The sequence below is a fragment of the Gaeumannomyces tritici genome, assembly GCF_000145635.1.
Source record: "Gaeumannomyces tritici R3-111a-1 unplaced genomic scaffold supercont2.1, whole genome shotgun sequence".
NCBI lineage: Eukaryota > Fungi > Ascomycota > Sordariomycetes > Magnaporthales > Magnaporthaceae > Gaeumannomyces > Gaeumannomyces tritici.
In genome coordinates, this window is record NW_008804545.1 from 5,352,017 (window position 1) to 5,377,757 (window position 25,741).

Sequence of the window (25,741 nt, forward strand, 5' to 3'; positions counted from 1 at the left end):
AAAATAAATAAAATAAAAAATAAAAAGCAAACCAGGGAAAAAGCGAACTTGATATTGAGCAAGCCGCAAGAGCCCCTGGTGGACGGACCCCAGGCACACTGATGGGACAGCCAGGCGGGGCTAGCTTGGAACGATTGAGAACTTGGAGCTGTTACGGGACCAGACCAAGGTAGTGTTGTAGCTGGGGCTACAACCCATGCGAGGTCCTTATATGCGACCGTACCGTGACAGGAGCTTTCGTCGCTGGAGCTTCGGGTGAACGGGGCAGGCGCAGGCGAACATCACGCGATTCTTTGTGCTTCCATAATAAGCGACATGTGTTATTGAGCATTTTCGCACATATCCGAGCCACCCCAGGCTAATCCAAACCAAAACCTGCACTTGCCATCTACTGCCGCTTCAAACCACAGTCCTCCAACTTCCGCAGGACATCCTCTCGCTAGCCACGCACAGGCGCCGAGGACCCCCGAAGATAGGCAGCACCCACCTCACCGCATATCTGGGCGATACTAGCGACAATCCTCCTACTGGCCCAGCGCTATTTCCGCTGCGCTAAACCCGAAGCACTCTTACAATGCCCGCCGGCGATAACAACTCCCTCAGCAGCCTTCTCGTTCGGTGGAAGCAGCATGTGGACCATCATGTGAACACCACCCTCAGCGACCTTTTCGGCATTCCCTCGGTTGTTTCCAAGAGCTACGCCGCTGGGGACAATGGAGTCGCCGCTTCCGCTCCGTCCGGAGGCTCCACGCCGGCTGCCTCCGCGCCTGGCCCGGCCCGGGATTCCGACGCTGGCGAGCCCACCCAATATCATTTCCTGGAAGGGCTTCTGATGCGCCAGTGGTATCACTGGGCTGTTCTCTCGCCCTATTCGCCTTTCAACCTGCAACACCTGCCCCCGCCCATCCCTAACGACCTGTCCGCCGACGCAGCCAGCCCGAACGGGTTCGCCGACGCCTTTGAGGATCTACTTCGCGCCAGCTCCGGCCAGAGCCTTGCCGACCACCAAGAGCGCCAACGCCGCGCTACGGATCCGGAGCGCCGCAGGTTCGACCGGCGCGTGCTTTGGCTGGCAGACCTTCGTCATGGCAATCTTCTCGCCAGCTACTACCCCGCCGGCAGCGACGACAGCAAAATACTCGGCCCACTCATGGCCGGCAGTTCGCCCACCGCCTGGCTGGCGTCGCTGCGCAGGCGGGGTCTGTATGACTCTGTCTTCCCGTCCGACTCTGACATCCGCCTGAGCCCGTCGCGCCACATGCGCATCGGCAGCCTGGCCGTGCTGCCACCCCGTGACCCCTGGAACTTTTACTGGCAGGATGTCGCCGACTGGGGCTTCAGGGGCTGGGGCAATGCGGGCCTACGTCTCGGCTTTGATAGCGGATGGCTCGGACTGCCCGAACCAGGAGAGCCTGCGCAACCAGCTTCACGCTGGCCCGAAACGGAAGAGGCACTGTTCGACGGCACGCGCAGGCGGCCACAAGAGCAACCTGATGCCCGTGAGCCAGGCACCCACACGACGACCGAAACCATCGCCGGACCGAACGGGACGACCACCATTATTACGCGCAACGAAGAGGTCGACAAAGACGGCAACGTTCGCCACACCAGGATCGTTTCCAAGACGGTCGACGCTGATGGAAACGAGATAGCGAGACAGACCGAATCGAGATATCAGGCCAGCTTTGGCGGCAAATGGTCCTGGGACAGCAGCAAGACGGAGGACGGTGGGAAGCAGGACGGCGATGGGACCAAGAAAGACTCTTGGTTCTGGAAGTCTGATCGTTGAGGGTTTGTTGCGTTGCTGGCCAGCGAAGACAGACTGCGAGGTATCCACTTGTAGTTTCTCTTTCTTCCCATTTGTTCGTGCTCTTATCTTATTTTTTCTACGCTGTCGAAACTTTAGGTGCTTGACTGGTTTTTCTTTATATCCGATGGTTTTGGGCTGGGACGGAAAACAGGACAGGACAGGGCAAGACGACAAAATGTGGTGTGGGCTCGCGCAGAAAATGGATTTGATGGCACCAATTCAGATTGGATACCGTGTGCAACCAAGGTGGCAGGACATGGAAAGTCGGGTTGGATAGGAACGGCTGAATGATAACGATCCGAGAGACTTCCGTTTTGCCACAAATTTGCGCAGGGCCGCAGGTACATTCTGGTGGGTCGGGTCCTGCCGCCCGCCCAACAATTTTCACGCCAAAAAGCGCCCCGAAAAAAGGCGTTTGCCGGAGCCAAGCTCCAGCAAAAGAAAACCGCACCAGACGTGGCAGCATCTGGCTTTGAGAAGCACTGCCAGCTCCTTGCCGGACCTGATTGCTGGACACGCTCGTCTGAATCCGAGGCATTTCAGAGAAAAGGCCGGCCCGCCCGACAGGTCCTTTTTCCACAATTGACGAGAGCTCCCAGGCGGCGGCGGCAGAAAGTGGGCGAACTCCGATCCGCGCACTGGAACCAAGCCTCGATCTAAGACTCGACTAGACGGCCCCGACCACCGGCCCCGACTCGTTGGACAGACTCTCAGATCGGACAGAAACACAATGGCGACGCTTGCGGCATTAGGCCGCATGTCCGGCCGCCTGAACAGGCGGAGGCTAGCTGGAGCTGTTGTCACGCCACGAGGTTAGCTCCCGCCACCCTCGGAGCCGTCGCATCTCGAGAGCTTCCCAACCGGGGCACGAGAGGGGTTGCAAGCGCATATCATGTCCCCGCGAGGACACAGACGGAGCAGGCTCGCTAACATGACAGCCCGCGCCCGCCAACTAGGCTTTAGGACCTCGGCCGCGGCGCTTGCCGCACAGAACTTCACCATGCCCGCCCTCTCGCCGACCATGACGGAGGGCAACATTGCCACCTGGCGCATAAAGGAGGGCGACAAGTTCTCCGCCGGCGACGTGCTGCTGGAGATCGAGACGGACAAGGCCACCATGGACGTCGAGGCCCAGGACGAGGGCATCCTGATGAAGATCATGCAGGGCGACGGCGCCAAGGCCGTAAAGGTCGGCGCCCGCATCGCCGTGCTGGCCGAGGAGGGCGACGACATCTCGGCGCTGGAAATCCCGCCCGACGAGAGCGCCGCCGAGGAGACGCCGCAGAAGCAGCAGCAGCCAAAGTCATCTGAGGCCTCGTCGCAACCACCCCAGCCGTCCGACGCCGCCGCCCCCGCACAGCCCGCCGCCGAGGCCACCAAGAGGGCGCCCCCCGGCGGGAAGCCGTCCAGGGTCATCTACCCGCTGCTGCCGTCGGTAGCCCAGCTCGTGAGGGAGAAGGGCATCGACGAGTCGGCCGTGGCGCAGATCGTCGCCACGGGCCCCAACGGGCGCCTGCTCAAGGGCGACATACTGGCGCACCTGGGCGTCATCAACCAGCAGACCCCCGCCACCATATCCGAGAGGTTCGAGAAGCTCTCGCACCTGGACCTCAGCAACATCAAGCTCGCCAAGCCCGCGCCGAAGCCGCAAAGTACCGCCGCCGCCGCCGAAGCGTCAGCCCCCACGAGGCCGACGCTGGTCGAGGTCTCGCTTCCCGTCTCGTTCGACGCCGCCATGAAGCTGAACGAGAAGCTCCGCGGGGGCCTCGGCTTCGACTTGCCCCTGCCGGAGTACATCGGCCGGGCCTCGGACCTCGCCAACGACGACCTTCCCGTCCCGTCCGACTATCAGCCCACCGCCGACGAGCTCTTCGACCAGGTCCTGGGCCTCACCTCCAGCAATGCCCCCATCACCTCCCGGGGCAACTACAGGCCCCGACTGGCGGGAGCTATGGAACACCGCACCCCCAAGCCTTCTGTTCGTCGCCGGCCCGATATCATTGATGTGCTGGCCGGCCCTTCCGGCGCCGCCAGGAGGCCCGCGCTCCAGTCCTCGTCGTTTCCCGGCTTTTCGTATCCCACACTCGAGCCTTCTGGCCCTCGGTTTGTCAGCCTCACCGTCCCCAAGACGGAGGAGAAGCGCGCCAAAACCTTCCTCGAGAGGTTCAAGGTGGTGATGGAGGACGAAATCGAAAGTCTTGCGTATTTTGAAGATTAATCGCCAGCTGCGCGGGCTGTTTTTTTTTTGGGCGATGCTGTAATCATATCCACCGTATTTATAGATTTGGCATGGAGATATCATTGATGGATGGGCGTAAATGGAAGCGTTATGTTTCTATTTTTAGGGGGTTCCGAAAGAGAGGTGCAATGGCTTGTATAGGTATCTAAAATCAACCGCGGCTGTGGCTTCGCGTGGAACCAAGCCGCAATCAGAGCACGCAAACACTTGCTTACAGGTATCCTTTCAAGTTCATTCCCGACATTATATCTTCCCATATCCAGGCTACCTCGCTTCGTAACAAAATCCAGCATGCCTGCCCAGCCCCCAAGAGAACCATACCAAACCACCCCCTTCGCTCAAGACACCTCCCGAGATAACATGGCCATTATCAGCAATCACATCATGCCTCACTCTCCCCTTCGCTGAGCAGTTCGTCAACGAGTGACTCGTCCATCTGTCGTTTCTGGACGATGGTCCCCGAGCTGCTGCCATCTCCCCCATCCTCATCCTCATCCTCCTCCTCCTCTTCTTTAATGCCCGAATCCATGACCACCGTCCTCTCCTCTGGCACGACGGTCCTGTCCTCGAGGCTGACGGACGTGGACCTGCTGACACTCCTCCTGCCGTAGCCGTCCAGTTGCTGCTGCTGTAGTTGCTGGTCCAGGCTGTTGACAATCTTGCCGAGCGATACGTGGATCTTGTACAGCGCGTTCCGCCCCGTCGTGTCCGACACGAGGTTGCCCTCGACCGCCTCGGCGACCTCGGCGTACGTCTCCCTGACTTTTTCTTCCGTCGACGTCGGCGAGATGTAGAGCTTGCTGAGGAGGGCAGCCACCACCTTCTTCAGCTCCTCTGTGCGTGACAAATTAACATGATTAGTGAACGAGGCCCTCTGATGCATGCGATGAAATGAGATTGCTTCTGGGTTCTTACTTGGAATGCTGGTGTTCAGCTTGTCCAGAATGGCGTGAACAAAATCGAGGTGGATGTCTCCCTTCACGTTCTTCTTCTCGGCGTCGCTGGGGATGCCCGGCGAGTAGCACTTGCGGGGGTCGGTCCAGTCCACCAGGCACGCGCCGATAGTGCTGAGACTGACCATCTCGTCGTCGATGTCGGCCTCGTCGTCCTCGAAGCCCTCGCGCACGTTGAAGAGATAGTGAAGAGCGTCCAAAGCGACTGACTGCATAAGGTCCTGGTTCTCTGACCGGGAGTAGCAGAACACGGGCAGGAAGTAGTTGAGGGCCTGCCGCACGCTCTGGTTGCCCGAGCTGGCTGGCTCAAAGTAGGCGATGACGAGCGTTTTCAGCAGTTCCGACGACGTGTCCGGATCCGTCACCACGCGGCCCAGCAGCAGCTTGGAGACGGCGATGGTGGCCGCGGCCTGGACCTCGTGAGACTTGTGCCTCAGCGCCTTGACGTAGACCTTCTGGAGCGGGGGCGAGGCCGAAAGGAGCTGGGCCCCGTGTACGTTGAGGATGTCGGTCAGGATTTGGAGGGCTGTGATTTGAAGCTCTGCGTGCCCCTTGTTGTAAAAGGCCATGAACAGAGCCAGGTTCTCCTCGGCGAGCGACCGGTCGAGGAGCGAGCATAGGCCGAGACACACTAGGCCGCGCTCTCGGACGGGGACCTCCTGGCTACGGACCGCGGGCACCACGAGATTGTTAAGCATCGAGACGAGATGGTCGTTGGCCTGCAGGCTCCCCGAGACGTTTGTGAGCATGCACTGCACAATGTGCAGGCACTTCATATTGATCAGGAGCTCCTTCACGAGCTTCTCCTGCTTCTCCTCCTCCGACAGACCAGCGTCCTTGTCCGCCATGCCGTTCTGGGTGGGCGTGCTTGCGCGGCTGACTTCGGAACGTGCTGAGTGAAAGCTCTCCTCGCCATCGCCGCCGTCTCCATCGGTGATCGTATCGTGCACGTCGGCGACCGCCTCGAGGACCACGCTGCAAAACTCGCGCTCGCCGGCGGCGTCTGGCGCGCAGATATCGCGCAGAACGTCGACCGTGAGCTTGGTGACCTCGTCGGGCAGCTCGGGGATCGAGAGAGTCTGGCGGAGGAGGGCGAACATCTTCCTACGACCGACCTCGTCCGAATAGTCGAGCGTGAGGGCGATGTGCAGCAGCTGCTCCACAATAAACTCCTGCTCGACCGTGTCCTCCTCCTCCTCGTCCTCGTCCACCTCCTTCTCCTCAATCCGCTTAATGGCGTCGATCAGCACCTTGACGTAGCGCTCGAGGTAGAAGGCGAGTTTCGTAACCTCGGGAAGCTTCTCCTCCACCAGCGCCTCGTACCTGCCATTACCCTCTGTCCGACAGAACTGGTTGAAACTGCGCGCCATAAAGACCGCCTCGGCCGAGAGCGTCTCCCAAAAGTGGTCGTCGAAGCGCGCGGCCTCCCTGTAGTCAGGTCGGCCCTCCCAGAAGCCGCGCATCGCCTCGAGTGCGACCCCGTTTTCGACACCCGAGTTGACAACATCAATGCGCTCAAGCAGCTCTAGCAGCCCATCAAAGCTGGGAGCGGCGGGCTCAGGAGGCTGGCCATCCTCGGCTGGCTCCTGGGGACCCACACAGTCCTCGATCCAGCGCTCTCTAAAGAGGCGACCGGCGGCCTTGCGGACGTTCTCGTCTCTGTCGCGGAGCCCCCACCTAAGCAGCTTTTCCCTCATCGAGAGAGACAGATGGCGGAAGTCGCCCAGTGCCGGCAGCAGCCGCGAGTAGACGGCGCGCCGGGTCAGCGCATCCTGGTCCCTCGCCCGCTCTAGCAAAAATGGTAGGGTGTTGGGCAGTATGGGCAGGTTGACCAGCAGCGACCGGCGCACCTCGGCGCTCGGGTCGTTCTGAAGAACCTCGAGCAGCTTGGCCAGAAGGTCTTGGCTCGAGCCGTCATCGCTGTCGTCCGAGTTGGGCTCGGCCTCAGCCTGGTTGCCGGCGAGGCGACCAAGCCCCAGGACGGCCTGAGCGCGGACCATGGCTTCCTTGTCGCGAATTCGCTTGAGAAGCCCGTACCGCAGTTTCTGGAACAGGTCGTCGTCGATCGCCTCGAGCGAGTTGATGATCTGGGAGATCAACTGAGTGGACCGGTAGCGCACGAACTTGTCCTTGGCCGTGAGCAGCGGCAAGATCACCTCCATAAGGTGCGCCGTCAGCCTGGTGCCGGGCGTCTCGGGCATTGTGCTGGCCTCGTCGTCCAGCTCGCCGAGGAGCTCGTTATCCTTTTCTATCGAGTGCTGCAGGAATAGGGCGATAAATCGCACCATCTTCTCGCCCGCGCTCTCCGTCTTCTTCACCGGCATGACGCGCAGAACGCATCGTGAAAATTCCGTGTTGAAGTCCTCCTCGTCGAAATCGGAAGCGACCGACGACTTCTTGGCGCTCGTCGGCTCGTAGCAACACGCCTCCTGGATCTTGCGGAGCGTCACCGTCAGCTTCCGGTGGGATACTGTTGTGCGCTGGGCCTCGCGGAACACCGACGCGATCTGTGGTCTGAGCTCATTATCTGGTGCCTCGTCGGGGAAGTCGACGATGGATGCGCGCGACGCTACCGAGGTGCGCGGGTTCAAGGCTGTACTCGAAGACTTGTTCGAGACCGCCGCGGAGCTAGTCCGCGTCGATCTTGTAGACGCTCGCGGCATCCTGGCCTGGCTCGCTCGTGGATATCGGTCGATATAGGAACTGGACGCGGGGTAGCCCAGACCTAGCTAGCAGAGCGGTGTCTGTAATGGGGGGCAAGAAAATGTAATTGTTGACTTATACTTGTGTACACGATGGGATACCCATAGTCTTGATCAAAATGCGGATGTTGCAACAACCACACTATCTCAAGTATCTCGCAACCATTCCCGATATTTTGGCTGGCCCTTTCCCACTAGGCGGTTTGGCGCGTGGGGTGCTTTTGTCCCGCCGCCTTGGTGGTGCCCGCTTGTTTTGTCAACAGAGTCCCTAAACAGGACTAGCGTCCCGCGGCAGTCGAGTTTAGCCCCTCCACGATGCTGCCCCGCATTTTCTCCAACGTCATCACGTGGAGATAACCAGACATGAGCTTTATCTTTTCAGGCTTGGTCTTTTTTTTTTCTGGATCGTTGCGAGCACCATGGATGAAGGCTGTGAGACGTGGGTGGAAACGGCAATATTTTTCGACTGCCTCAGTCTTTGCCTACGAATTGGGCCAGCCCCATTGGATTCAACCCGAAATACTGTACCTACTTAGTTGCCCGGGTATCTCAAATACTAGCAAGCGTTTATTTTTTGCCCCAACATGGGCAAGTCCGGCAGCCAGAAGCGTCGGCGCGAGGCCGAAGCAGCGCAGGAGCAGGCGGCGGCGGCGGTCCCTCTTTCCGAAGACTCGACTTCTGCAGCAAACCCAACTCCGCCGATTAAGAAGGCCCGCGTTGAGGAGCGTCGGTCTCTCTTTGTGCGCTCGCTGCCGACCGGTGCCACCGGCGAGTCCCTGACCGAGTTCTTCTCACAGCATTTCCCCGTCAAGCACGCCACCGTCGTTGTCGATCCTAAAACCAAAACCTCCAGAGGCTATGGCTTCGTTACCTTCACCGACCCCGACGATGCAATCCAAGCCAAGGAGAAGCTTAACAACGAGCTCCTCGACGGCCGGCGCTTGAGGTTGGACATCGCAGAGCCTAGGCACCGTGCTGCTACAAAGGCTGGTGTCCCTGTCGAGACCTCCAAGGTCTTCCAGGAGAAGCAGAAGCGCGAGGAGGAGCAGGCTGAGAACCGCAAGGCCCCGAAGCTCATTATCCGGAACCTTCCCTGGAGCATCAAGAGCTCAGAACAGCTGTCCGCACTGTTCAAAGGTTTCGGCAAGGTCAAATTCGCCGACCTTCCCAACAACAAAGGCAAGCTTTCGGGCTTCGGCTTCATCACCCTCCGCGGCCGGAAGAATGCCGAGACTGCCATCGAGAAGCTCAATGGCAAGACCGTCGACGGCAGACCCATTGCCGTCGATTGGGCTGTTGAAAAGAGCGTCTGGGAACAACAACAGGCACCGGAGGCTGAGACGCCCAAGAAAAAGTCGGCCGCAAAGGAGACTTCCAAGGAGAGAAAGTCAGACGACGAACCTAAGCCAAAGAGCAATCCAAAGAAGGCCGCAGATGACTTTGACGAGGATGAGGACATCAGGAATTTCCTCGAAAAGAATATGGAGACGCTTGAGAGTGAGGACGAGGATGAGGATGAGGACGAGGACGAAGATGGAAGCTCAGAAAAGGACGAGGAAGATGAAGATGATGAGGAGGATGACGACGATGAGGACGGGGGTGCCGAGGTTGGCGACGACAAGAAGAAGCACCCCTCGTCAGACAACGCCAGCACATTATTCATTCGTAACGTGCCCTTCACCACCACCGACGAGCAGCTCAAGGAGCATTTTTCGCAGTTCGGCGCCGTCAGGTATGCGCGTGTGGTCATGGACCACGCCACGAAAAGGCCAGCCGGCAAGGGTTTCGTGTGTTTCTTCAATGTGGAGGACGCCGAATCTTGCGCTCGCAATGCGCCACGCTACAGGCCCGCCCCAACGTTGACCAAGCACTCGGTCCTGCAGGACGAGACGGTCGACGCCGAGGGCAAGTACACCATAGAGGGGCGGGTGCTGCAGGTCTCCAAGGCCGTGAGCAAAAACGAGGCCGAGAACTTGACCTCGGCCGCTGCCGCCGCTCGCAACGCCGAGGACAAGGACAAAAGGCGGCTTTTCCTGCTATCCGAGGGCCAGATCCCAGCGAGCTCCCCAGTCTACTCCCTGCTCCCCGCTTCCGAGATCCAGATGAGGGAGGCAAGCGCCAAACAGCGCAAGATGATCGAGAGCAACCCGAGCCTACACCTCAGTCTTACTAGGTTAGCCATCCGCAATATCCCGCGGAACATGACGGCCAAGGACCTAAAGGCTCTAGCCCGAGAGGCTGCCGTCGGCTTCGCTAAAGACGTCAAGGAGGGCAAACGCGCACCGCTGTCCAAAGAGGAGTCCCGGCGGGGTGGTCAGACGGATAAGGACGGAGAGCACAACAGAAAGTTGAAAAAGAAGGGTATCGTCCTGCAGGCCAAGATTGTGTTCGAGAGCAAGGACGGCTCCAAGGTCTCCGAGGTCAAGGACGCGGATGGAGGTGCCAGGAGTCGAGGCTACGGCTTCATAGAGTATTCGTCCCATCGCTGGGCTCTCATGGGTGCGCGCTGGCTCAATGGCCATTCAGTCAACGGCGCCACTGGCAAGAAGGCCATGAGACTGATCGTTGAGTTCGCCATCGAGAACGCCAACGTGGTGGCTCGGCGAAACGCAACTCACGAGAGGTTCAAGGGGCAGGGGCCGCCCACCCAGAGCAAGCCTCAGGCGGCAACGGACAACAAGGCGGCCTCCAAGGATGAACAGGGGAGTCTGGAGGCTGGGGATGGCGGCAAGGTGACGAAATCGGCCGAGAAGAAGCTCGCCATGAGGCAGCAGATTATCGGTCGCAAGAGGATGATGCGGAAAAAGAAGGCAGACATGCGCCGTGGCAAATGAGCTGTATGAACTGTAGCGAGGTTATCGCACGCTGGCGCGCCAATAAAAGGAGGCAGGCTTCAGGGCAGGTACTGGGCGTGATAAGGGTAGGCTTTGCTGGATATTTTGGTGATGGGTTTTCGCGGACGAGCTCTGCCAGCGCTCTGTTGCTATCAAGCCACATGTAGTAATACCAAATGATACCAACGTGGAGACTCTGATTTGCCATTTCGACTGCAATCAACCCCTGAAGAAGGTGGGAGCAAATAAGTCCAAGCGGACACGGGCGGATATTATTATCACGCATGGCAGGGTGGCTTCAAAAAAAAGAGGTCAAAGTGGGATGGCATTGAAAGGAATCCAGGTCGGAGGCCGGCCTGGGAGAGGTCTGATAAAGAAATGCCTTTACGCGCGATTTCTACCCGTCTATCTAGAAGCCTTTCCATCCGTCTACAGCTGACTATCCGGTAAAATCCGGGCTAGATGGAGCCCACCCAATACAAAACGCTACCCAGCCCGAGGTTCACGGCCAGGTGCTGCCCAAAGGCCCATGCCATGCAGTACAGGTACTTTGGCGAGAAGACGGTCCAGACGAACAGGTGCGTGCGCAGCACGGTGCACGCGGCCATGACGAAGGCGGCGCCGGCGGCCGTGAACATGGTGAGGACGGCAGCGTGCCTGCGGAAGACGAGGGCGCCCCCGGCCCTGCGCTTGCGCAGCAGCAGCGTGTTGGCCGCAAAGGTCCAGTAGACGGCGCCGGCCCAGTTGCCCAGGAACGTGAGGACGCCGACGGCGGCGACGTTGAACTCGCCGACGCCGTTGTAGGCGCTCGACAGGTCGACCGACGCGATCGAGTTGGTGCCGCCAAAGGCGAAGAAGGTCGCCGACTGCAGCAGTAGGCACGACGTGCTGAGCTCCTCGAGCGTGAGGTCCTGGGCGCCCAGGAACCGGTAGATGACGTCCAGGACGAGGAACAGGGGCACGTTGGTGGCCCGGGACTGCGTCATGGCCAGCAGCGTGTACAGGCTGTGCAGCGCCTCGGGGCCTGTGTGAAGCAAGCAAAGAATATCAGACGGGCTGCGGATTTGTGCCAGCAGGGTGGGAGTGTGTACGAACCTGATGCCTTCTTTGAGCGGAAGCGCTTGGTTATCATGGAAAATAGGATCAGAACGGTGCATATCCCAAGACCGGCGAAAACGGCACGGGCGCGGCTCAGGAGCGGCGCCCCCGCGATGAGGCCGAGAGCATACTCGGCCAGGCCCGCAACCAGCTCGGGCGAGTCCTCGTACGTAAAGGCCAGCTTGAAGGTGAAGGCGGCCAGGATGAGGCAGGTCGTGCCCGTTATGTTGCCGAAGGCGGGGAGCCCGTCGAACCCGCGGGCCAGGTCGCGGTGGACCCACAGGTACGTGGCGACGACGAGCGTCCAGAGGAGCGTGGGGTTCGTGTGGAGGAAGGTCTTGACGATGTCGGGCTCCCCCGCGAACTTCTGGCCCGTCTGGTTCCAGGCGCGCAGCACCCTGAGTGCCACGAGGCCGACGAAGGTGGCCATGAGATCGCGGGACAAAAGGCCCGAGGCGCTCCTCAGGCGCCTTATGCCGAGGAAGGCCAGCCAGGCGGTCGTGGCCCAGTACCAGAAGTGCTGCTCCTCCTCCACGAAGCTGCTGGCAAACATCATGGCGCCGTAGCATACCCTCATGAGGGTGAGTGGCACGTACGACCGCTTCTCTACGGTGGCCGGTAACCTGGAAATCATGATTGTGACTCCCATAGCGGCGACTGCAAGGAGCTGTCCCAGGTTTATCCTTCCCATGTTGTAGTTGCTGGCCATGCTGCTCATGAGCCCTTGTGCCTTACGAAGCCACTGTTGGAGGTGGTTAGCACATGACGCCGTCAGCGAGACCCAGAGGGGCAAGACGCTGAAGCCTACCATTGTCATCCGAGGTACCCACTCGCTCTCAAAGCGACTCTCGGAGGTCCAGTCGCTAGCAGATTCTGTAAGCCTTTGCCATTCGCAGGCTAGCTTGCCCACTTCAGATTTTGCCAAAGCACACGCTTCGGCCTGCAGCGGTACATTGTAGAGGTGATCCCCAAAAGCTGCATGGACAATGGCCAGTACCTGACGGGCGTTGCGTAGCAAAAGCTGCGTCTTATCGTCCCCTGTTGTTATACACGAGCATGTTAGTCTGCGGGTACCGGCCGAGACTCGCTTGACTGCATCGGGGTTTGAACAACTTACTTTCCGGCCACAAGGGAAGAAAGTCGGGGATGAAGGCGCCGAGATTGTTCCTTGGCACAGGGAACCCAAGAAGCGCGGCAAGGGTCGGGGCCAGGTCAGACTGCTCGACGACATTGTAGTACTGGAACTCGTCCTGATATGGGGCCGGAGCCTCGAAGCCGTGACCGAGGGCTTTGAGCTTGGGGGAGACAAACACAAGGGCGGGCGAGGTCTCTCCTGGCGAAGACGCCCCATGGTTTCCTGCATCATTCATGCCATGGTCGCCACAGACGACCAGTAATGTCGACTGGAGGTGCTCCTGAGACTCCATCGCCTCGTAGATATCTCTAATGATACCGTCCATCTCGCGTTGTTTGGGAATCATGTGTTGACTTTTCAAATGTCAGCGAGGTCCCCGCAACAGAGTTAGCCGTCCAAGGGGTGGACTGTGCCTACCTCCTCGGACCTCCCTTGTGCCCGATATGGTCCAGGCCGAGATAATGCAGAACCATTGTGCTCCAGTCCGAGTTCGCGAGCTCTGGCACGACGTGGCGGGTTACATTGTTGTCGACCTCGGTGAAGTCCTGGATGGGATATCAGCAAACGTCGCGCAGAAATGACCTCAACAAGAAGGCACATACTGCTACAAAAAAGCTGGATGTGCCGTCGGCACGGTCAAAGGTCCCCGGGAATAGCTTCAGCCACGTGTCGTCTCCGTACATGAGCAGCTTTCCCGAGCCCTTTGCCTTCATCTGTGCTAACCAGGTGTCCTGCGACGCCAGAGAGGAGCTCTCATCACCCTCGTCAATGTTGAGAATGACATCCAAGAAGGATGGGATCGAGCCCGTCGTGATAGCCTTAATTCGGGGCATCGTCACAGTGGGCGACGTGGCATGCGCCGTAAACGGCAGCGCGGTGCCATCGCGTATGAGCCTAAGCGACGATGAGTATGTGTGGCCGGAAAGGTGGGAAAGGCGCAGCTTACTTCTGCGTATACTCAAACCCGGAGCCGGCCGTGTATACAAAGTCACTTCTGAGCGCGTCCACCACCATGAACACCAACCGGTCAAAGGGGGCTGCGGGGGGCGGGCCCAGCTCGAGCTTGTCATACTGGGCAAGACCGGGCAGGACGGGCTTGTAGGGGAAAAAGCCCGTTGCAAAAGTCAGCATGGCCATGGGAATAAGTATGTTGGCGCCGACCAGCAGCACAGCAACCAAGAATGCAGCCGCATCGCGGCTCGCCTGCAGCCGGGACATCGATATCGAACCGCGACGCCAAAGGCGCGATTCCGTCGAAAGGGAATACGAAAGCAAAGACTAGCGCAGAGGGAGGTGTTTCTGCGGCAGGCAATACACGTCTCACGCCATCATTAAAGAGAAGAAACGGTAAGCGAGCGATAAGTGGACGCGCCAGTGGTTTGTGTAGGTGCTGGTGAGCGGATGGTCAGGATGCCTCAGTGCTGGGGAGGCTGGCAGAGGCAGCCAGCGCAACATCGCCGAAACCGACCTGGAAGAGCCAAGCGTCCACCCACAGATGGAACATCGGGTAGCCTTGCCGTATTTGACCAGTAGCTCAAACAGCCATTGGACGACAAGGCCCATCATAAAGTGGGCCCAACCTCGAAACCCTGCCCAAGACCTCGAGCGACCCGGCCTCGGGGCAGGGTGCAAGAGAATAGAGTAAAAAAAAAAATTGAACATAAGATATGAGCCAACAATGAAGTGAACCAAACCCCAGCTTGCATCAAGTCGTTAGGCCTTATTTTTTCTTGTTTGGATTACGGAAATTCAGTACAACCGTTCACTTTCTCTTCTTGGAACCGTGTTTGTCCTGATAGGTTTTGAACACAATGGAGGACTTTGTCCTCTTGGACCGCCTCTTCTCGACCTTCCCACTCTGCTTCTTTACGGTTTGAGCACCATCATCAACGTCCATTTCTGAAAGAATGCATATGTTAGAGTTTCAACTCATTCCATGCTATATGCGTAGGGCTTTCAGCGCAGAAGGGGGAAAAAAGGAAAGAAAAAACCTACCTGCGCTTTTGGCATCTCCATCTACCGTCTCAATCTTGTCCGTGTCCTCGGTTTCTGCATGGTATGAGTGTGAGTGAAGATATTCACCAAATATCTGGAACTTGTTAAGACCTTTATATCCGTACTTACCGACAGCGACCTCAGAGCTGACATCCTCCATCTTAGACTCCTTCGGCTGCGCAGCCAATTCCATCAACTTGGCCGAAAGTCGCTCGGTCCTCGCCGCCTCGACCGGGCCAAAGACATTGCGCTTCAGCCTCTGGTTGTTGTTCTTACGACTACTTGCTCGCTGGGATTTCGCCATGATTGCTGGAAGATCCGAATGAAAAGAGGTAGTGCAAGAGTGGGATAGCACTTGACGATGTGATGGAGGGCGGGTGCGGCGATTGACGCTAGGAAGGTTTAAAAGCCGCTGAGAAATTTGGTGGAATTGTGAAGGAGCGGGCGGCGGGTGGGATGATAAGTGAGTGCAGCCGATGAGAAGGCGGCTTTGGATACAAGTTACGATAAGATAAGGAGGACGGGGCCGGAATGGGAAATGGAATGGGAGCGCCTAATGCTTACGATGGAGGACAATGGCTTCAGAAGGGTATCCGAAAGGATGACGACGGGAAGCAGAAAAAAAGAAAGAAAGAAAAAGCACCGCGCAACGCGCCCCCCGCGGCGGGGACCACCTCTGGGCACCCTGACCGATTGGCTGGTTCTAATAGGTGTGTGATCTGCCTGTCGCCCCACTGGTGGGAAGGCAGGACCAGGAAGGCGATTCTGCCCGAGGAACTCGGACAGCAGCCTTTCAAGGCTTCACATCAACGACGTAGAGGGCGGCCAGGCGAGGAGCAACGACGCTCAATAATATACGCGCCAGCACAACAGGAAGGAGTCGACGGCTCTTTGGTGAATTTGAGCGGCCACTGCGCTCGATCCGGACTGCCTCGTAAGTGTGATGCAACGCCCGGAATCCGGGCAGGCTCTGGGATGTGCCAGATCCTCTTTGTGACTGCAGGCAAGGAGCCGCGCTGATGATTGAACGCTTCGGCGCAGGCAGCCGCAGATGAAGGTTGCTATCGCACATGCCGGGCATTGCTCTACGTACCCATCTACCTAGATATATCTATTCCCTCTCCAAAGCACGGCGCGCACAACTCGACGCCCGGCAATTCGACGCTACCGCCAAACGACGCCGATATCCACAACTCGCGACGCGCAGAAGGAAAGTGCCGAAGCTGTCGAGCGAGCGCGGCCCGACCGTCCGGCATACCTACCTCTCGACGCGCTCTCCATCCGCCTAGGTAACCAGCTCACTGGATATCTTAAGCTATCGTCGCACACCTCGGTGGTCTGCGCGTGTGTTTACTGGGCTTGTTTGTAGCACGTAGCTCCGCCATCGTCCGAGGTTGAACTCGGGTGTCGCATCTCTTGCGCCGTCGAATCCGGACACGATAGCCTACACGTTCCCACATACAACTACCTGCCACCTGCCCAAGCCTCCTTACAGCTTCGGACCCTACATACCTTTAGCCTCGGCGCTCCTCTACCTACTATTGCTTGAGACCCACCTCGCGCCTGCGCCCCGGACCGCTTCACACCTCACGTCGTCCCGAAAGCTTCTGATTGCTCGGCTGTGTGCACGTTTGGACGGCTGGGCGACTGGTCTTTGCGCGCGGGTGGTCGGGTGGTTCACTGGCCACTGCCGGGTGGTGCCTAGGGCGGAAGACACCGCACCCGACCGGAGTCTCTCCTCAGGTCCAAAATCAAGCCGCCCGCCAGAGATGACCTCAACAGGCTACGCTCCGGCCAGGGCTGACATCCAGGCTCTTGTGACCCTGGTGAACAGCAATGCGCTCTTAAACCGTCAGCTGGCGAGTATCTGCCAGCTCAACGGCCTGCGCGCCTCGGGTGTGAAAGCCGACCTGCAGCGGCGTATAGTGTCACGTGAGTCTCGTTGATATTTTTTTTTTTCTTCTTCACTTCCTTCCTTGCCTTCTTGGTCTCCGTGGGGTTTTGCCGGCAACGGGGGAGAACGAGAAAGAACACGGGAAGGAAGAGTATTTAGTCGAGAAGGCTGCCTCGCTCCTTCCGTTTCCGCAAAGTTGCATATCCGCCAAACAGCCCCCCACCCGGTCCCGCGTCTGCATATACTTTCTGTGCCATCACCGTGCACTCACTCTCTCTGCAACCCTGGACACCATCCTGACGCCGTTTCGTCGCCGCAGTCATACAGGATTCCGCCACAGATCAGCTCAGCTTCGGCCAGGTCCGCGCCAGCATAGAACAAGTCCGCAATAATAGCCAGAACGGGAAGAGTTATTCGGGGAATCAGCTACAGCATGCGGCCTCACACGCCGCGCCACCCCAGCCTTCACATCAGCAGCAGCACCCCGTCCATCTGAACAGCTCTGGCTCTTCGGCCTCGCCCCGAAGCTCCATGCCCGTGTACGCTCAGGCCCGAGGCTACCCTGCCTCGACAACTCCGGGAGCGTCGTACACTGCAGTGACCCAGAACGACAGGTCCACGCTCCCGATGCCGCAGTCCATCAATAGCTGTACGGGCCAGTCTCTCCCCCTCCGCTTTCTGCATGTCCTAACTGAAGCAGTGTTTTCCTTCAAGCCAAGCCCGTTTTACGAGCCAATCAGCCTCTTGACTGATATCAAGACATGTGATCGTGAGTTTCCCTTGTCAAATACGATATTCGCATTGGGCGAGCTTATATGCTGACGCGGTAGCTACGGCGTTTCTGTCTGAAAGCGGCGATTATGACGAACCGTAGGACGGTTACCATCACTATCGCGGCACATGAGTTGCTGAGGCATCTCACGGATCCTTCCGTCAAGATCATGGCCCTCTGCGCTTTGGGCAACACTGGTGTTCAGGAGATAGCATTTCCTCACCAGTCGGAGCTCAAGGTCAACGGCGCAGACGTCAAGGCAAACCTGCGCGGGCTCAAGAACAAGCCTGGGTCGACGAGGCCTGTCGACATCACCAGCTTGCTCCGCCACAAGCCCTCGAGCTACGTCAACAACATCGAGTTTGCGTACGCCTTGACCAACAAGGTAAGTTGCTCCCGCCGATTTTCTGAAGCCATCCCGTCCACCGAAGCCGCGGCCCCCTGATCCTTCCTTAGCTCCCCGATGCACACGTACGTTTGCTAATCAGGCTGTTTTACATCTTAGAAATTCTACCTTGGCATCTACGCTTGCAAGTCGTACTCTGTTGATAGTCTTGTTGGCCGCCTTCGGACCGGCAAAAAGATTTCGAGGCAGTCGGTGGTAAACGAAAGTATGTCCTCCTCGCGTCAAGCTTCATTTCTTTTTTTTTTTTTTTTTTTTTTGACTGGGAAGACTGCTAACCTCCTGTCATCTATTCTAGTCACTCGGAAGGCAAGAGATACCGAGATCGTAACAACGTCTCAAGTCATGTCCATGAAATGCCCCCTCTCATGTATGCGACTTCAACTTCCTGTGAGATCCGAGGCATGCAAACACATCCAATGTTTCGATGCCACCTCATATTTGCAGCTCCAGGAGCAGGGCCCGCAATGGCTGTGTCCCATCTGCAATCAGTCAGCTCCGTTCGAGAGGCTGGCAGTCGATGAGTAGGTAGCCCTCTATACGAAGGGGCTCTCGGCTTGGCCTCACTCGGTTATTTTTCGTTTGCTAATTTGCCGATAGCTATGCAAAGGAGATTCTGGAACAGACGGCAAAGTCGGTCGAGCAGGTGAAGATCGAGCCTGACGGCGAGTGGCGCCTGGCGGGGGCTGAAGCTGAGGAGATCAAGGACGAAGAACCTGAGAACAGCTTCAATCTCGACGACGACGAGGTCGTAATATCCGACATCAGCTACTTCGGCGGCCGCAGCACAGCAACGCCAGCCCGGTCACACCAGATGCCGAGCACCCCCAACACAAACATGGGAGTGTCTCGAGAGGGCTCATCGATGCCGCGGTCTGCGCAGTCTGCCGGAACCAAGCGCCCTGCGCCCGACGTTATCGACCTGACTGGGTCGGACGACGACGAACCCTCAGCACCTCCGCCCAAGCGACAAAATACCGGCGCCAACGGCTACTACTAATGGCCTTTGGTGGTTGGTTGAGGTCTGATCGTAGGGGTTTTTTTTATTTGGATGTACAGTAACGCTGTCGCAGGGGGCGTCTTGCCATGCCATGCGCTGCAATTAACGGCAGAAGCCCAAGCGACAGCACCCAGAAGAAAGCTGGGCTCGGAGAAGGAGGTGCAGATTTCACGCCGACGGCGGTATTCTTTCGCGAGCAGGGACCCTCTCGTGTTTTACAAAGCATTGCAGATCTGGTTTTCTTTGGGAGCCTGGCGAGGAGTTTTGGTTTTGCGTCATGTCTTTTTGTTTTATAATCTCTCCACAGAGTCTTTGCTAGGGAGCTCTTTTGACAGGACTTGATAGCTCCTGGTCAAAGGTCACCCCGGTGGAATGCCCCAAGCAATCTAGACGGGCATGTCGTTGCCGGATTCCTGGGTGTTGGGGGGTCTCCAATCGGCTCATGGATAAAAAAAAAGGCCTTTTCTCGTAGATTACGTTGGTAGAGGTAGGTAGGCAAGCAGCCAGTCCAGGTGCCGAACGCGGTGTAAGAAATGATTTTATGACTTTTTTTTTCAAGCTCGACTTCTTCTGAGGTCCTGGTTGTGATGGGCTGGAGTGGACCCACATATGCAGGATTACCACTGGGCAAACGCATCCAAAGTCGGCCACAGCACCACAGCCCGTCACCCATCCATCATTGGAGCAAGCACAGGGACCACTGACCTACACAAACACACCACAGCACACCACAGCGCAGCCAGTGCAAAATCACTAGAAAGCCCGTTTCCATCACAAACCTCTCCATCGCCCCGAGAGCCGAGCCGGGCACGTCGCGCAGATTTGGCTGCATTGGATTTTGGGAAGCAAACGAGAAGGGACAGACAGGTAGCCTTGCCGGCTCGCACACCCCGCACACACCCGACGCACGCCGCCAGACCCGCGCCAAGCTGCGCCGCACACCGAGGGGGGAGAGCCACCGAGGACCAGTCTCACCCCGGCATATAGACTTTGCGAGGGGGAAAGCGCATACGAGGGCCGTGTGCGCGACGCCGAACCATCTGGGATAACGAGGGGGGCAAGCTTGTCGTAGGGGAAGGGAGATACAAACCGACCGAACCGAACCGAACCGAAACGCCGCGCAGGGAGAGAGAGAGAGGAGGGAGGGGGCGCAACACACAGACAAGACAGCAGCCATGTCGTTCGAGACGGTGATGCCGCCGTACAACGCGTCGGACCCGACGGCCATGTTCTTCAGCTCGTCGTGCCTCGACTTCCTGCTCATCGAGCTCGTGCCCATGGCGTACCGCGTCGCCAACGAGGTCGACGCCGCCGCAAACGCCGCCGCGGCAGCGGTAACAGCCACAGCACAGACGCCTTCGTCCGCAACGGCAGCAGCAGCAGCAGCAGGTGCGCCGCCGCCGACAGAAGCGCTATCCACAGCGCCTAGGCTAGGCGCAGGCGCGGCGGCGGCGGGCGCGCGGCGGGGCACCATGGACGAGGAAGAGGAGCGCGACGCCGTCTCGTACCGGCTGGAGATGCAGGGCTACCGTGTTGGGCAGGGCCTGGTGGAGAGGTGAGGAGCGCTCTCCCCTACACACACACACACACACACACAACACACAACCACCCCCGCCCGCTTGGCAATGAGCATGATGGCAAGCTCGTTTGGCTGACGATCCGCGCGCCCCCTTCCTTCCTCCCTCCCTCTTTCCTAGGTTCTCCAAAGACCGACCGCGCTTCAACGACACGCTCGACGTCATAAAGTTCCTCTGTAAGGACCTGTGGACGCTGGTGTTCAGGAAGCAGGTGGACAATCTCAAGACCAACCACAGGGTATGTCCGTCCACACGCTGGGGAGGGCTATGCGCTCCGTAACGGTCCGAGATGATAAAAAGGGGGACGGCATTCGTTCCGGGGTAGAGCCGGCGTGCTAACATACTGCGTTTCTCGCACGGTACAGGGCGTCTACGTCCTGACTGACAACTCGTTCCGGCCGTTTGCGAGGATGAGCGCCGAAGCCGGTGGGCAGGCCGTGCTGAGGGCAGAACCGGTATGTCTCTCCACCACCCCCATACCCATACGGTGGACACTCGCGCAGCCAGCTGTTCACCAATCGCCCCTGCTGACTGCGGACAACAAAAAAGTTCCTATGGTTCCCCTGCGGTGTCGTCCGCGGCGCCCTCGCCGCCATGGGGATCACGGCAACCGTGCATGCCGAGACCACGGAACTTCCGGGAGCCGTCTTCCAGATCAAGACCGTTTCCGCCAAGGCATGAGCCGGCTCGGCGTTTACCACACCAGCCTCGTGACTCTACCCATAATCCCGTTCAACTGCAAACCATAAAGTTTGCACATGTCCTCGTTCGTGTTGTGATGGTACTTTTATGTTGCCTATCTGCCCAATCTATGCCTTGGGTCCCATCGACGAACGACTACCTCGCGTCATGCACGCGCATTCTTGACAACGGGGAGACCCCACACACATAATTGTGGGAAACTCAGCATATAGGTTAGACTTTTTGTTATCGGGGGCGTCAAGGAGATACCACATTCATGGATAGCGAGCGAGACCCGACACCATCAACCTTGGGCGATTGTCCCCCTTCTCACAGCCTAGGAAATCAAAAGATACCGAATCAGTATAACAACGCCCCATTGATATTCTGTTGTTCTATTCCATTTTCTTCCATATCCCTATCCCTGAAAGTTTGTTGCGTGGGCAAGTTGTTGGGGGGAAAAAATGATGGCAGCGTTTTGTAGGTGAAAAAGCAGGAGCAGGCCCCGAGTTTTCCTGGTCCAGGAGCGGCGGTCGGGCGGAACAAGCAGTATGGATTCTAGTGAAAGCCAGGGGGAGGAAGGGGTCGTTTACTTTTGCGCGGGAGGCGGGGGGCTGGTGGCGAACTGGACACCCTTCTCGATGTTGCCCTTGAGGCCCTTGATGGCGGCCTCGAGCAGGGTCTTCTCCTTGTCGGTCAGGCCCTCGAGGGGGTCAATGGCCTTCTCGGCTCCGTTGGGCTGTGAGGAAAGGTGAGCGTCAGCACGGCTTCTATCGACGCCAGGGAGGCTTATATCTTGTCGGGGAGTATCCTACACCGAGCTCGATGGGGACCGAAAAGAAGTCGGTGCCCGTCTTCTTGGCAATGGCCTCGCCACCGGGGACACCCGGAAGGTAGACGTAGCTGGGCTCCACCAGGCCCTTGGCGCCCTTGGTGGCCCGCAGAAGCTTCTCGGCAAATCTACAATTCTTGTCAGAGTCGGGCCGGCAAGAAAAACAAGATGAAAAGCTACACGTCAGAAGGGGGCACTTACCGGAAGCCAGCGTAGGCCATGCTCAAGGTGGCGGAGCCGAGGCCGTCCTTGGCCTTGACGACCTCGTCGCCGCCGAACTGGACGCGGTTGACGAGGGCGTCGTACTTGTCGTCGGGGATGGTGACGGCGGGCTTGACCTGGCTGAAGAGGGGCACGATGGTCTCGCCCGAGTGGCCGCCAATGACGGGGACCGTCAGCTCCTGGGGGTTGGACTTGCCGGCGATCTCGGCGACGAAGGTCTCGGCGCGGACGATGTCGAGCGTGGTGACGCCGAAGAGGCGCTGGGGGTTGAAGACGCCCTTGGCCTTGAGCACCTCGGCCGAGATGGGCACCGTCGAGTTGACGGGGTTGGAGATGACGAGGATGAAGGCCTTGGGGGCCACCTCGGCGGCGATCTCGATCAGGCCCTTGACGATGCCGGCGTTGATGTTGAAGAGGTCGTCACGGGTCATTCCGGGCTTGCCTAGACGCGACGGTGGGCGCAGGTCAATCCTGACTGCTCCTGCTCCTCCTTGCGCTTGTGGTTTTGCTATGGAAGAGGTTTCAACTCACGGGGAATGCCGGCCGGGATCACGATGATGTCGGCATCCTTGAGAGCCGTCTTGCCGCCATCATCCTTGGGGAGGTAGCCGCTCACTGACTATTTCCCCGTTGTCGCTGTCAGTCCGGAACATGGAACAGAGACGGTACGATAAAGAGCTGGAGCACATACTGCGTTGGAGGAGATGTGCGAAAGGTCGGCGGCGACACCGGGGGTGTTGACCACATCGTACAGGACAAGCTCGTCGACCAGCGGGGAGAGCTTGAGGAGCAGCGAGAGGGGCTAGACAGCGTATGCGATTCCGCACATGTGAGTCTTGCACTTGATCGAGGACGCAGAGGGGAGTTGGTTGGGAGGTCTAACCTGGCCAATACCACCCGAAGCGCCGGCAACAACTAAAGGCCGCAAAAGATTTATGCGTTAGGACTGTACATGTTCCATGGCTTCGTTTGTTTAATCTTTCTCTTGGGCTGCGTACCGGCCTTGACCATATTGTCAGAGGGTGGAATGGATCCGGATCCGAGGCAAAAGGTGCGGGGGAGGGGCAGGAAGGAGCTTCTGCTGCTTTGCGTCAGTATTTCCCCGAGTCTAAAAGCACGGGCGATGCAGTCAACCTCGTCAATGCGGCGAAGCAGGAGAGAGATGACAGGCGGGCGTCGAAGACAGACCTTTCTCGTAACTATCCAATGCCACAAAAAGAATTGGCTCTATCAATGCCGGTAGGATGGAAAGCGCAAAGATGAGGTTGGGGAATGGATGAGCTTGCTGTCTCTCTGGCCGCGACGGGATCGGCTCATGTCTGAGCTGGGAGGGTACCAATGGAGCTTTAAAAGTGGATTGGCGGAGGGGTCAAGAACCTGGTAGCTCGGTTTTACCCAGTAGACCTCTAGTTCCTTTGGTGCATTTGTAACCTCATAGGTGTGACATTTGACATGGGAGGAGAGCAGGCTTGGATGGCCGAGGAAGACGTCGGCCATTGTCGGAACAGAGGAACCAAACAAACCCACCACGCCTCACATGCCGTCTACCGTTAGATTCCCAGAAGAATAGGCCCTTCCATATCCATTGCTCGGCTCCCGCATCTGATTCCGGTTTCCCGCCAGATCTGGGTGGCGCACGGAAGCTGCCATGGCATATGCAATCCGGACCCAGCCTTGCGGACTACCTGGACATAATGTACATGCCATACGCACATTGGGCAGATTTCCCTACCCAGATGTACTGCCTGTATGAGCTACCCACCTACCTAGATACTTAGGTACCTACTGCCCTCCTGACCTACCTGCCTACTCGGGCAGTGAGGCGCCCGTGTTTGTTCCTCCAGTGATATCCTGTAGGCGGGGTTGGAACGTCCAGATTCCCATGTGGCTACCCCACGCTAAATCCCGGCCCTCGGCCTCCGCACATTGGACACACTTATTTTGAGCCTCGCCTTTAATAGTACGTAGACATTCTGAATAGTGGTGTGCAATGTGGTCATGTCGATGAGTAGATAGATAGGACAGGAATCGCAAAGTCTCATAAATCACCTGTCACAGCGGCCCGGATAGTAGCCCCTGTCATATATGGCATATCTGGCGTGAATTTTTTTTCTTCTTTTGTTCAATCATAGGCCACATCTAGGTAGGCACATCCGAGCTTTTCAAGGCGGAACCAGCCTTGGTTCGAGATCCCATGCCCCTCAGACGGGCTGATATCATGTGATTTCAAGCCGACGGGACGACTATATCGATCGACGTCCCCAGCCCAGTTAAATCACTTCTTTCCCATCATAACGCCCCCAGCGGTCCTTCGGGTCTTTCGAGGGAACCACTAACTCATATCTCGGCCCCAAACGTCATCAACCCTTAACGACAAATTTACTCGGCAGCCTTCTTCGCCGCGTTTCCACGCAGCTTCTTCTCCGGCTCAGCCTTGGGGGTCCTCTGAGATTTGCGGATGGCGCTGGCACGGGCGACGGCGGCCTGGCGCAGGTCGGGGCGGTAGCCGCTCTTGGCGGTCCTGTTGGCGACAGCCTTGTAGGTGCTGTGTGGGTGAAAGAGGGCGTCATGTCAGCTCTTTGCATTCCGCACACCTCGGGACAAAAAAAAAGAGGCACGACATTGCCTCTTATCGACGTCCGCATGGCTTCCTCCTCCGTCGCATGCTTACCTCCTGGCGTTCTTGTTACCGCTGTGGGCGACGCTGGAGAGCTGGCTGGCGGGCTTGTTGGCCGCGTCGGCCTTCTTGGAGGTGACAACGACAGCACCCTTCTCACCAGCCTGGACACCGATGGCCTGCGCGTGTAAATATTGGTTGGTCAGTGGCTGGTGGCTCATGTCGCCAGATTGTCGGCCATCGGGAGTCGAGTCGCATTGGCGTTACTAGTAGAGGCGGCAGGTGTATATGTATGTACCTTGTTGTTGACGAAGCCGGCGTGCTATTTGTTTTTGACGTTGTTAGTTCCCCGCCCGACGTTTGGAATAGCATCCCCCCACGAGTAGAGCAAGAACGGCTCACCTTGCGCGAGTGCTTGTTAACCAGGTTCATGGGGTCGCGGGAGAACTGGATGCCGCCGCCAGTCTTGCGCTTCTCAAGGAAGGCATTCTGGCTGCCTGTAACGTGGGCCGCACACAAAATCAGTCCCCAAATTCCCACCTCCTTCCGCCTCGTGGCGGGGGAGCTGCGGCGCTTTGGCTGGCAAAAAACTCACGGACAACCTCCCAGATCAGATCGGCGGAAACGTTGGACATGACGAGAACTGCGAGAGAATGGGCGTAAAGTGCTGGACTTGGAGTCGATATCGTGCTGTTTTTTGGCCAAGGTATTCGTCTTTGGACTTTTGCTGGTGATGCTTGTGAATACTAGCCCTCAAAACTGTGGGCTCGCCAAAATGCCGCTTTCGGGCTAGTCTTGTGGATACGCGGACGGTGGGGGTGGGGACGAGAAGGGTTACGAAGCAATGGAGTCGAGGTGTGGCGGCTTGAAATGAAGAGTGGCCAGTGCGCGACTGCTGGGCTGGGGCTGAGGCTCCCTTTACAGCCGTTTGCTCCGTTAAGTTGGCTGTGCGCTGTCATCACTGCGCATTGCCTAGC

General features: G+C 58.1%; 10 protein-coding genes across 11 annotated transcripts; 5 read left to right on the forward strand and 5 right to left on the reverse strand.

Moving 5' to 3' along the window:
• The first annotated feature begins 173 nt into the window (after window positions 1-173).
• On the forward strand, window positions 174-2,154 carry GGTG_01699 (hypothetical protein). Its single transcript, XM_009219468.1, has one exon. It carries the CDS (start codon window positions 575-577, stop codon window positions 1,787-1,789), a length of 1,215 nt encoding a protein of 404 aa, XP_009217732.1. The 5' UTR covers window positions 174-574; the 3' UTR covers window positions 1,790-2,154.
• On the forward strand, window positions 2,085-4,359 carry GGTG_01700 (pyruvate dehydrogenase complex protein X component). The gene is made up of 2 exons (XM_009219469.1): window positions 2,085-2,622; window positions 2,767-4,359. The coding sequence occupies exons 1-2, from the start codon at window positions 2,541-2,543 to the stop codon at window positions 4,026-4,028; spliced, it is 1,344 nt and encodes a 447-aa protein (XP_009217733.1). The 5' UTR covers window positions 2,085-2,540; the 3' UTR covers window positions 4,029-4,359.
• Window positions 4,085-7,941, reverse strand: GGTG_01701 (hypothetical protein). The gene is made up of 2 exons (XM_009219470.1): window positions 4,965-7,941; window positions 4,085-4,883 (listed from the first exon to the last, which is right to left on the reverse strand). Exons 1-2 carry the CDS (start codon window positions 7,663-7,665, stop codon window positions 4,432-4,434), a joined length of 3,153 nt encoding a protein of 1,050 aa, XP_009217734.1. The 5' UTR covers window positions 7,666-7,941; the 3' UTR covers window positions 4,085-4,431.
• A 180-nt stretch (window positions 7,942-8,121) lies between these two features.
• On the forward strand, window positions 8,122-10,732 carry GGTG_01702 (nucleolar protein 4). Its single transcript, XM_009219471.1, has one exon. The coding sequence runs from the start codon at window positions 8,289-8,291 to the stop codon at window positions 10,536-10,538; it is 2,250 nt and encodes a 749-aa protein (XP_009217735.1). The 5' UTR covers window positions 8,122-8,288; the 3' UTR covers window positions 10,539-10,732.
• Window positions 10,733-10,803: 71 nt separating this feature from the next.
• Window positions 10,804-14,244, reverse strand: GGTG_01703 (hypothetical protein). Its single transcript, XM_009219472.1, has 7 exons — window positions 13,718-14,244; window positions 13,374-13,665; window positions 13,189-13,316; window positions 12,754-13,124; window positions 12,445-12,674; window positions 11,634-12,378; window positions 10,804-11,562 (listed from the first exon to the last, which is right to left on the reverse strand). Exons 1-7 carry the CDS (start codon window positions 13,987-13,989, stop codon window positions 10,997-10,999), a joined length of 2,604 nt encoding a protein of 867 aa, XP_009217736.1. The 5' UTR covers window positions 13,990-14,244; the 3' UTR covers window positions 10,804-10,996.
• A 196-nt stretch (window positions 14,245-14,440) lies between these two features.
• Window positions 14,441-15,411, reverse strand: GGTG_01704 (hypothetical protein). Its single transcript, XM_009219473.1, has 3 exons — window positions 14,896-15,411; window positions 14,767-14,820; window positions 14,441-14,670 (listed from the first exon to the last, which is right to left on the reverse strand). Exons 1-3 carry the CDS (start codon window positions 15,068-15,070, stop codon window positions 14,534-14,536), a joined length of 366 nt encoding a protein of 121 aa, XP_009217737.1. The 5' UTR covers window positions 15,071-15,411; the 3' UTR covers window positions 14,441-14,533.
• A 121-nt stretch (window positions 15,412-15,532) lies between these two features.
• GGTG_01705 (MIZ zinc finger protein) lies at window positions 15,533-19,398 on the forward strand. The gene is made up of 8 exons (XM_009219474.1): window positions 15,533-15,700; window positions 15,808-16,698; window positions 16,980-17,309; window positions 17,361-17,429; window positions 17,513-17,817; window positions 17,938-18,043; window positions 18,134-18,359; window positions 18,436-19,398. Exons 2-8 carry the CDS (start codon window positions 16,536-16,538, stop codon window positions 18,833-18,835), a joined length of 1,599 nt encoding a protein of 532 aa, XP_009217738.1. The 5' UTR covers window positions 15,533-15,700; window positions 15,808-16,535; the 3' UTR covers window positions 18,836-19,398.
• Window positions 19,399-20,010: 612 nt separating this feature from the next.
• GGTG_01706 (BET3 family protein) lies at window positions 20,011-21,093 on the forward strand (the record flags this gene model as incomplete). Its single annotated transcript, XM_009219475.1, has 4 exons — window positions 20,011-20,390; window positions 20,533-20,650; window positions 20,778-20,867; window positions 20,962-21,093. The coding sequence occupies 4 exons, from the start codon at window positions 20,011-20,013 to the stop codon at window positions 21,091-21,093; spliced, it is 720 nt and encodes a 239-aa protein (XP_009217739.1).
• A 70-nt stretch (window positions 21,094-21,163) lies between these two features.
• Window positions 21,164-23,593, reverse strand: GGTG_01707. 2 transcript variants are annotated; one of them, XM_009219476.1, is made up of 9 exons: window positions 23,336-23,593; window positions 23,146-23,228; window positions 23,031-23,062; window positions 22,839-22,949; window positions 22,679-22,766; window positions 22,127-22,589; window positions 21,909-22,053; window positions 21,687-21,832; window positions 21,164-21,430 (listed from the first exon to the last, which is right to left on the reverse strand). In XM_009219476.1, the coding sequence occupies exons 2-9, from the start codon at window positions 23,156-23,158 to the stop codon at window positions 21,424-21,426; spliced, it is 1,005 nt and encodes a 334-aa protein (XP_009217740.1). In that variant the 5' UTR covers window positions 23,159-23,228; window positions 23,336-23,593; the 3' UTR covers window positions 21,164-21,423. The 2 variants fall into 2 exon arrangements, with proteins under 2 accessions (XP_009217740.1, XP_009217741.1); XM_009219477.1 differs by having other exon boundaries at window positions 21,164-21,832.
• Window positions 23,594-24,150: 557 nt separating this feature from the next.
• On the reverse strand, window positions 24,151-25,546 carry GGTG_01708 (ribosomal protein L28e). The gene is made up of 5 exons (XM_009219478.1): window positions 25,360-25,546; window positions 25,167-25,261; window positions 25,063-25,086; window positions 24,819-24,943; window positions 24,151-24,692 (listed from the first exon to the last, which is right to left on the reverse strand). Exons 1-5 carry the CDS (start codon window positions 25,397-25,399, stop codon window positions 24,527-24,529), a joined length of 450 nt encoding a protein of 149 aa, XP_009217742.1. The 5' UTR covers window positions 25,400-25,546; the 3' UTR covers window positions 24,151-24,526.
• Between the last annotated feature and the right edge of the window lie 195 nt (window positions 25,547-25,741).

Bases quoted from the DNA above. Each gene is read 5' to 3' on its own strand.
- GGTG_01699 (XM_009219468.1), top strand. From the start codon at position 575: ATGCCCGCCGGCGATAACAACTCCCTCAGCAGCCTTCTCGTTCGGTGG.
- GGTG_01700 (XM_009219469.1), top strand. From the start codon at position 2,541: ATGGCGACGCTTGCGGCATTAGGCCGCATGTCCGGCCGCCTGAACAGG. The intron at 2,623-2,766 runs GTTAGCTCCCGC...CCCGCCAACTAG, and splicing joins AGCTGTTGTCACGCCACGAG to GCTTTAGGACCTCGGCCGCG.
- GGTG_01701 (XM_009219470.1), bottom strand. From the start codon at position 7,665: ATGCCGCGAGCGTCTACAAGATCGACGCGGACTAGCTCCGCGGCGGTC. The intron at 4,884-4,964 runs GTAAGAACCCAG...TGTCACGCACAG, and splicing joins GCTGAACACCAGCATTCCAA to AGGAGCTGAAGAAGGTGGTG.
- GGTG_01702 (XM_009219471.1), top strand. From the start codon at position 8,289: ATGGGCAAGTCCGGCAGCCAGAAGCGTCGGCGCGAGGCCGAAGCAGCG.
- GGTG_01703 (XM_009219472.1), bottom strand. From the start codon at position 13,989: ATGTCCCGGCTGCAGGCGAGCCGCGATGCGGCTGCATTCTTGGTTGCT. The intron at 13,317-13,373 runs GTATGTGCCTTC...TATCCCATCCAG, and splicing joins CATCCAGCTTTTTTGTAGCA to GACTTCACCGAGGTCGACAA. The intron at 12,675-12,753 runs GTAAGTTGTTCA...GTATAACAACAG, and splicing joins TCTTCCCTTGTGGCCGGAAA to GGGACGATAAGACGCAGCTT.
- GGTG_01704 (XM_009219473.1), bottom strand. From the start codon at position 15,070: ATGGCGAAATCCCAGCGAGCAAGTAGTCGTAAGAACAACAACCAGAGG. The intron at 14,821-14,895 runs GTAAGTACGGAT...CATACCATGCAG, and splicing joins CAGCTCTGAGGTCGCTGTCG to AAACCGAGGACACGGACAAG. The intron at 14,671-14,766 runs GTAGGTTTTTTC...GCATTCTTTCAG, and splicing joins TGGAGATGCCAAAAGCGCAG to AAATGGACGTTGATGATGGT.
- GGTG_01705 (XM_009219474.1), top strand. From the start codon at position 16,536: ATGACCTCAACAGGCTACGCTCCGGCCAGGGCTGACATCCAGGCTCTT. The intron at 16,699-16,979 runs GTGAGTCTCGTT...TCGTCGCCGCAG, and splicing joins GCAGCGGCGTATAGTGTCAC to TCATACAGGATTCCGCCACA. The intron at 17,430-17,512 runs GTGAGTTTCCCT...TCTGTCTGAAAG, and splicing joins TGATATCAAGACATGTGATC to CGGCGATTATGACGAACCGT.
- GGTG_01707 (XM_009219476.1), bottom strand. The intron at 22,950-23,030 runs GTTAGACCTCCC...TACGCTGTCTAG, and splicing joins CTTCGGGTGGTATTGGCCAG to CCCCTCTCGCTGCTCCTCAA. The intron at 22,767-22,838 runs GTATGTGCTCCA...ACGGGGAAATAG, and splicing joins CGCACATCTCCTCCAACGCA to TCAGTGAGCGGCTACCTCCC.
- GGTG_01708 (XM_009219478.1), bottom strand. From the start codon at position 25,399: ATGTCCAACGTTTCCGCCGATCTGATCTGGGAGGTTGTCC. The intron at 25,262-25,359 runs GTGAGTTTTTTG...CCCACGTTACAG, and splicing joins TCTGATCTGGGAGGTTGTCC to GCAGCCAGAATGCCTTCCTT. The intron at 24,693-24,818 runs GTAAGCATGCGA...TCACCCACACAG, and splicing joins GGTAACAAGAACGCCAGGAG to CACCTACAAGGCTGTCGCCA.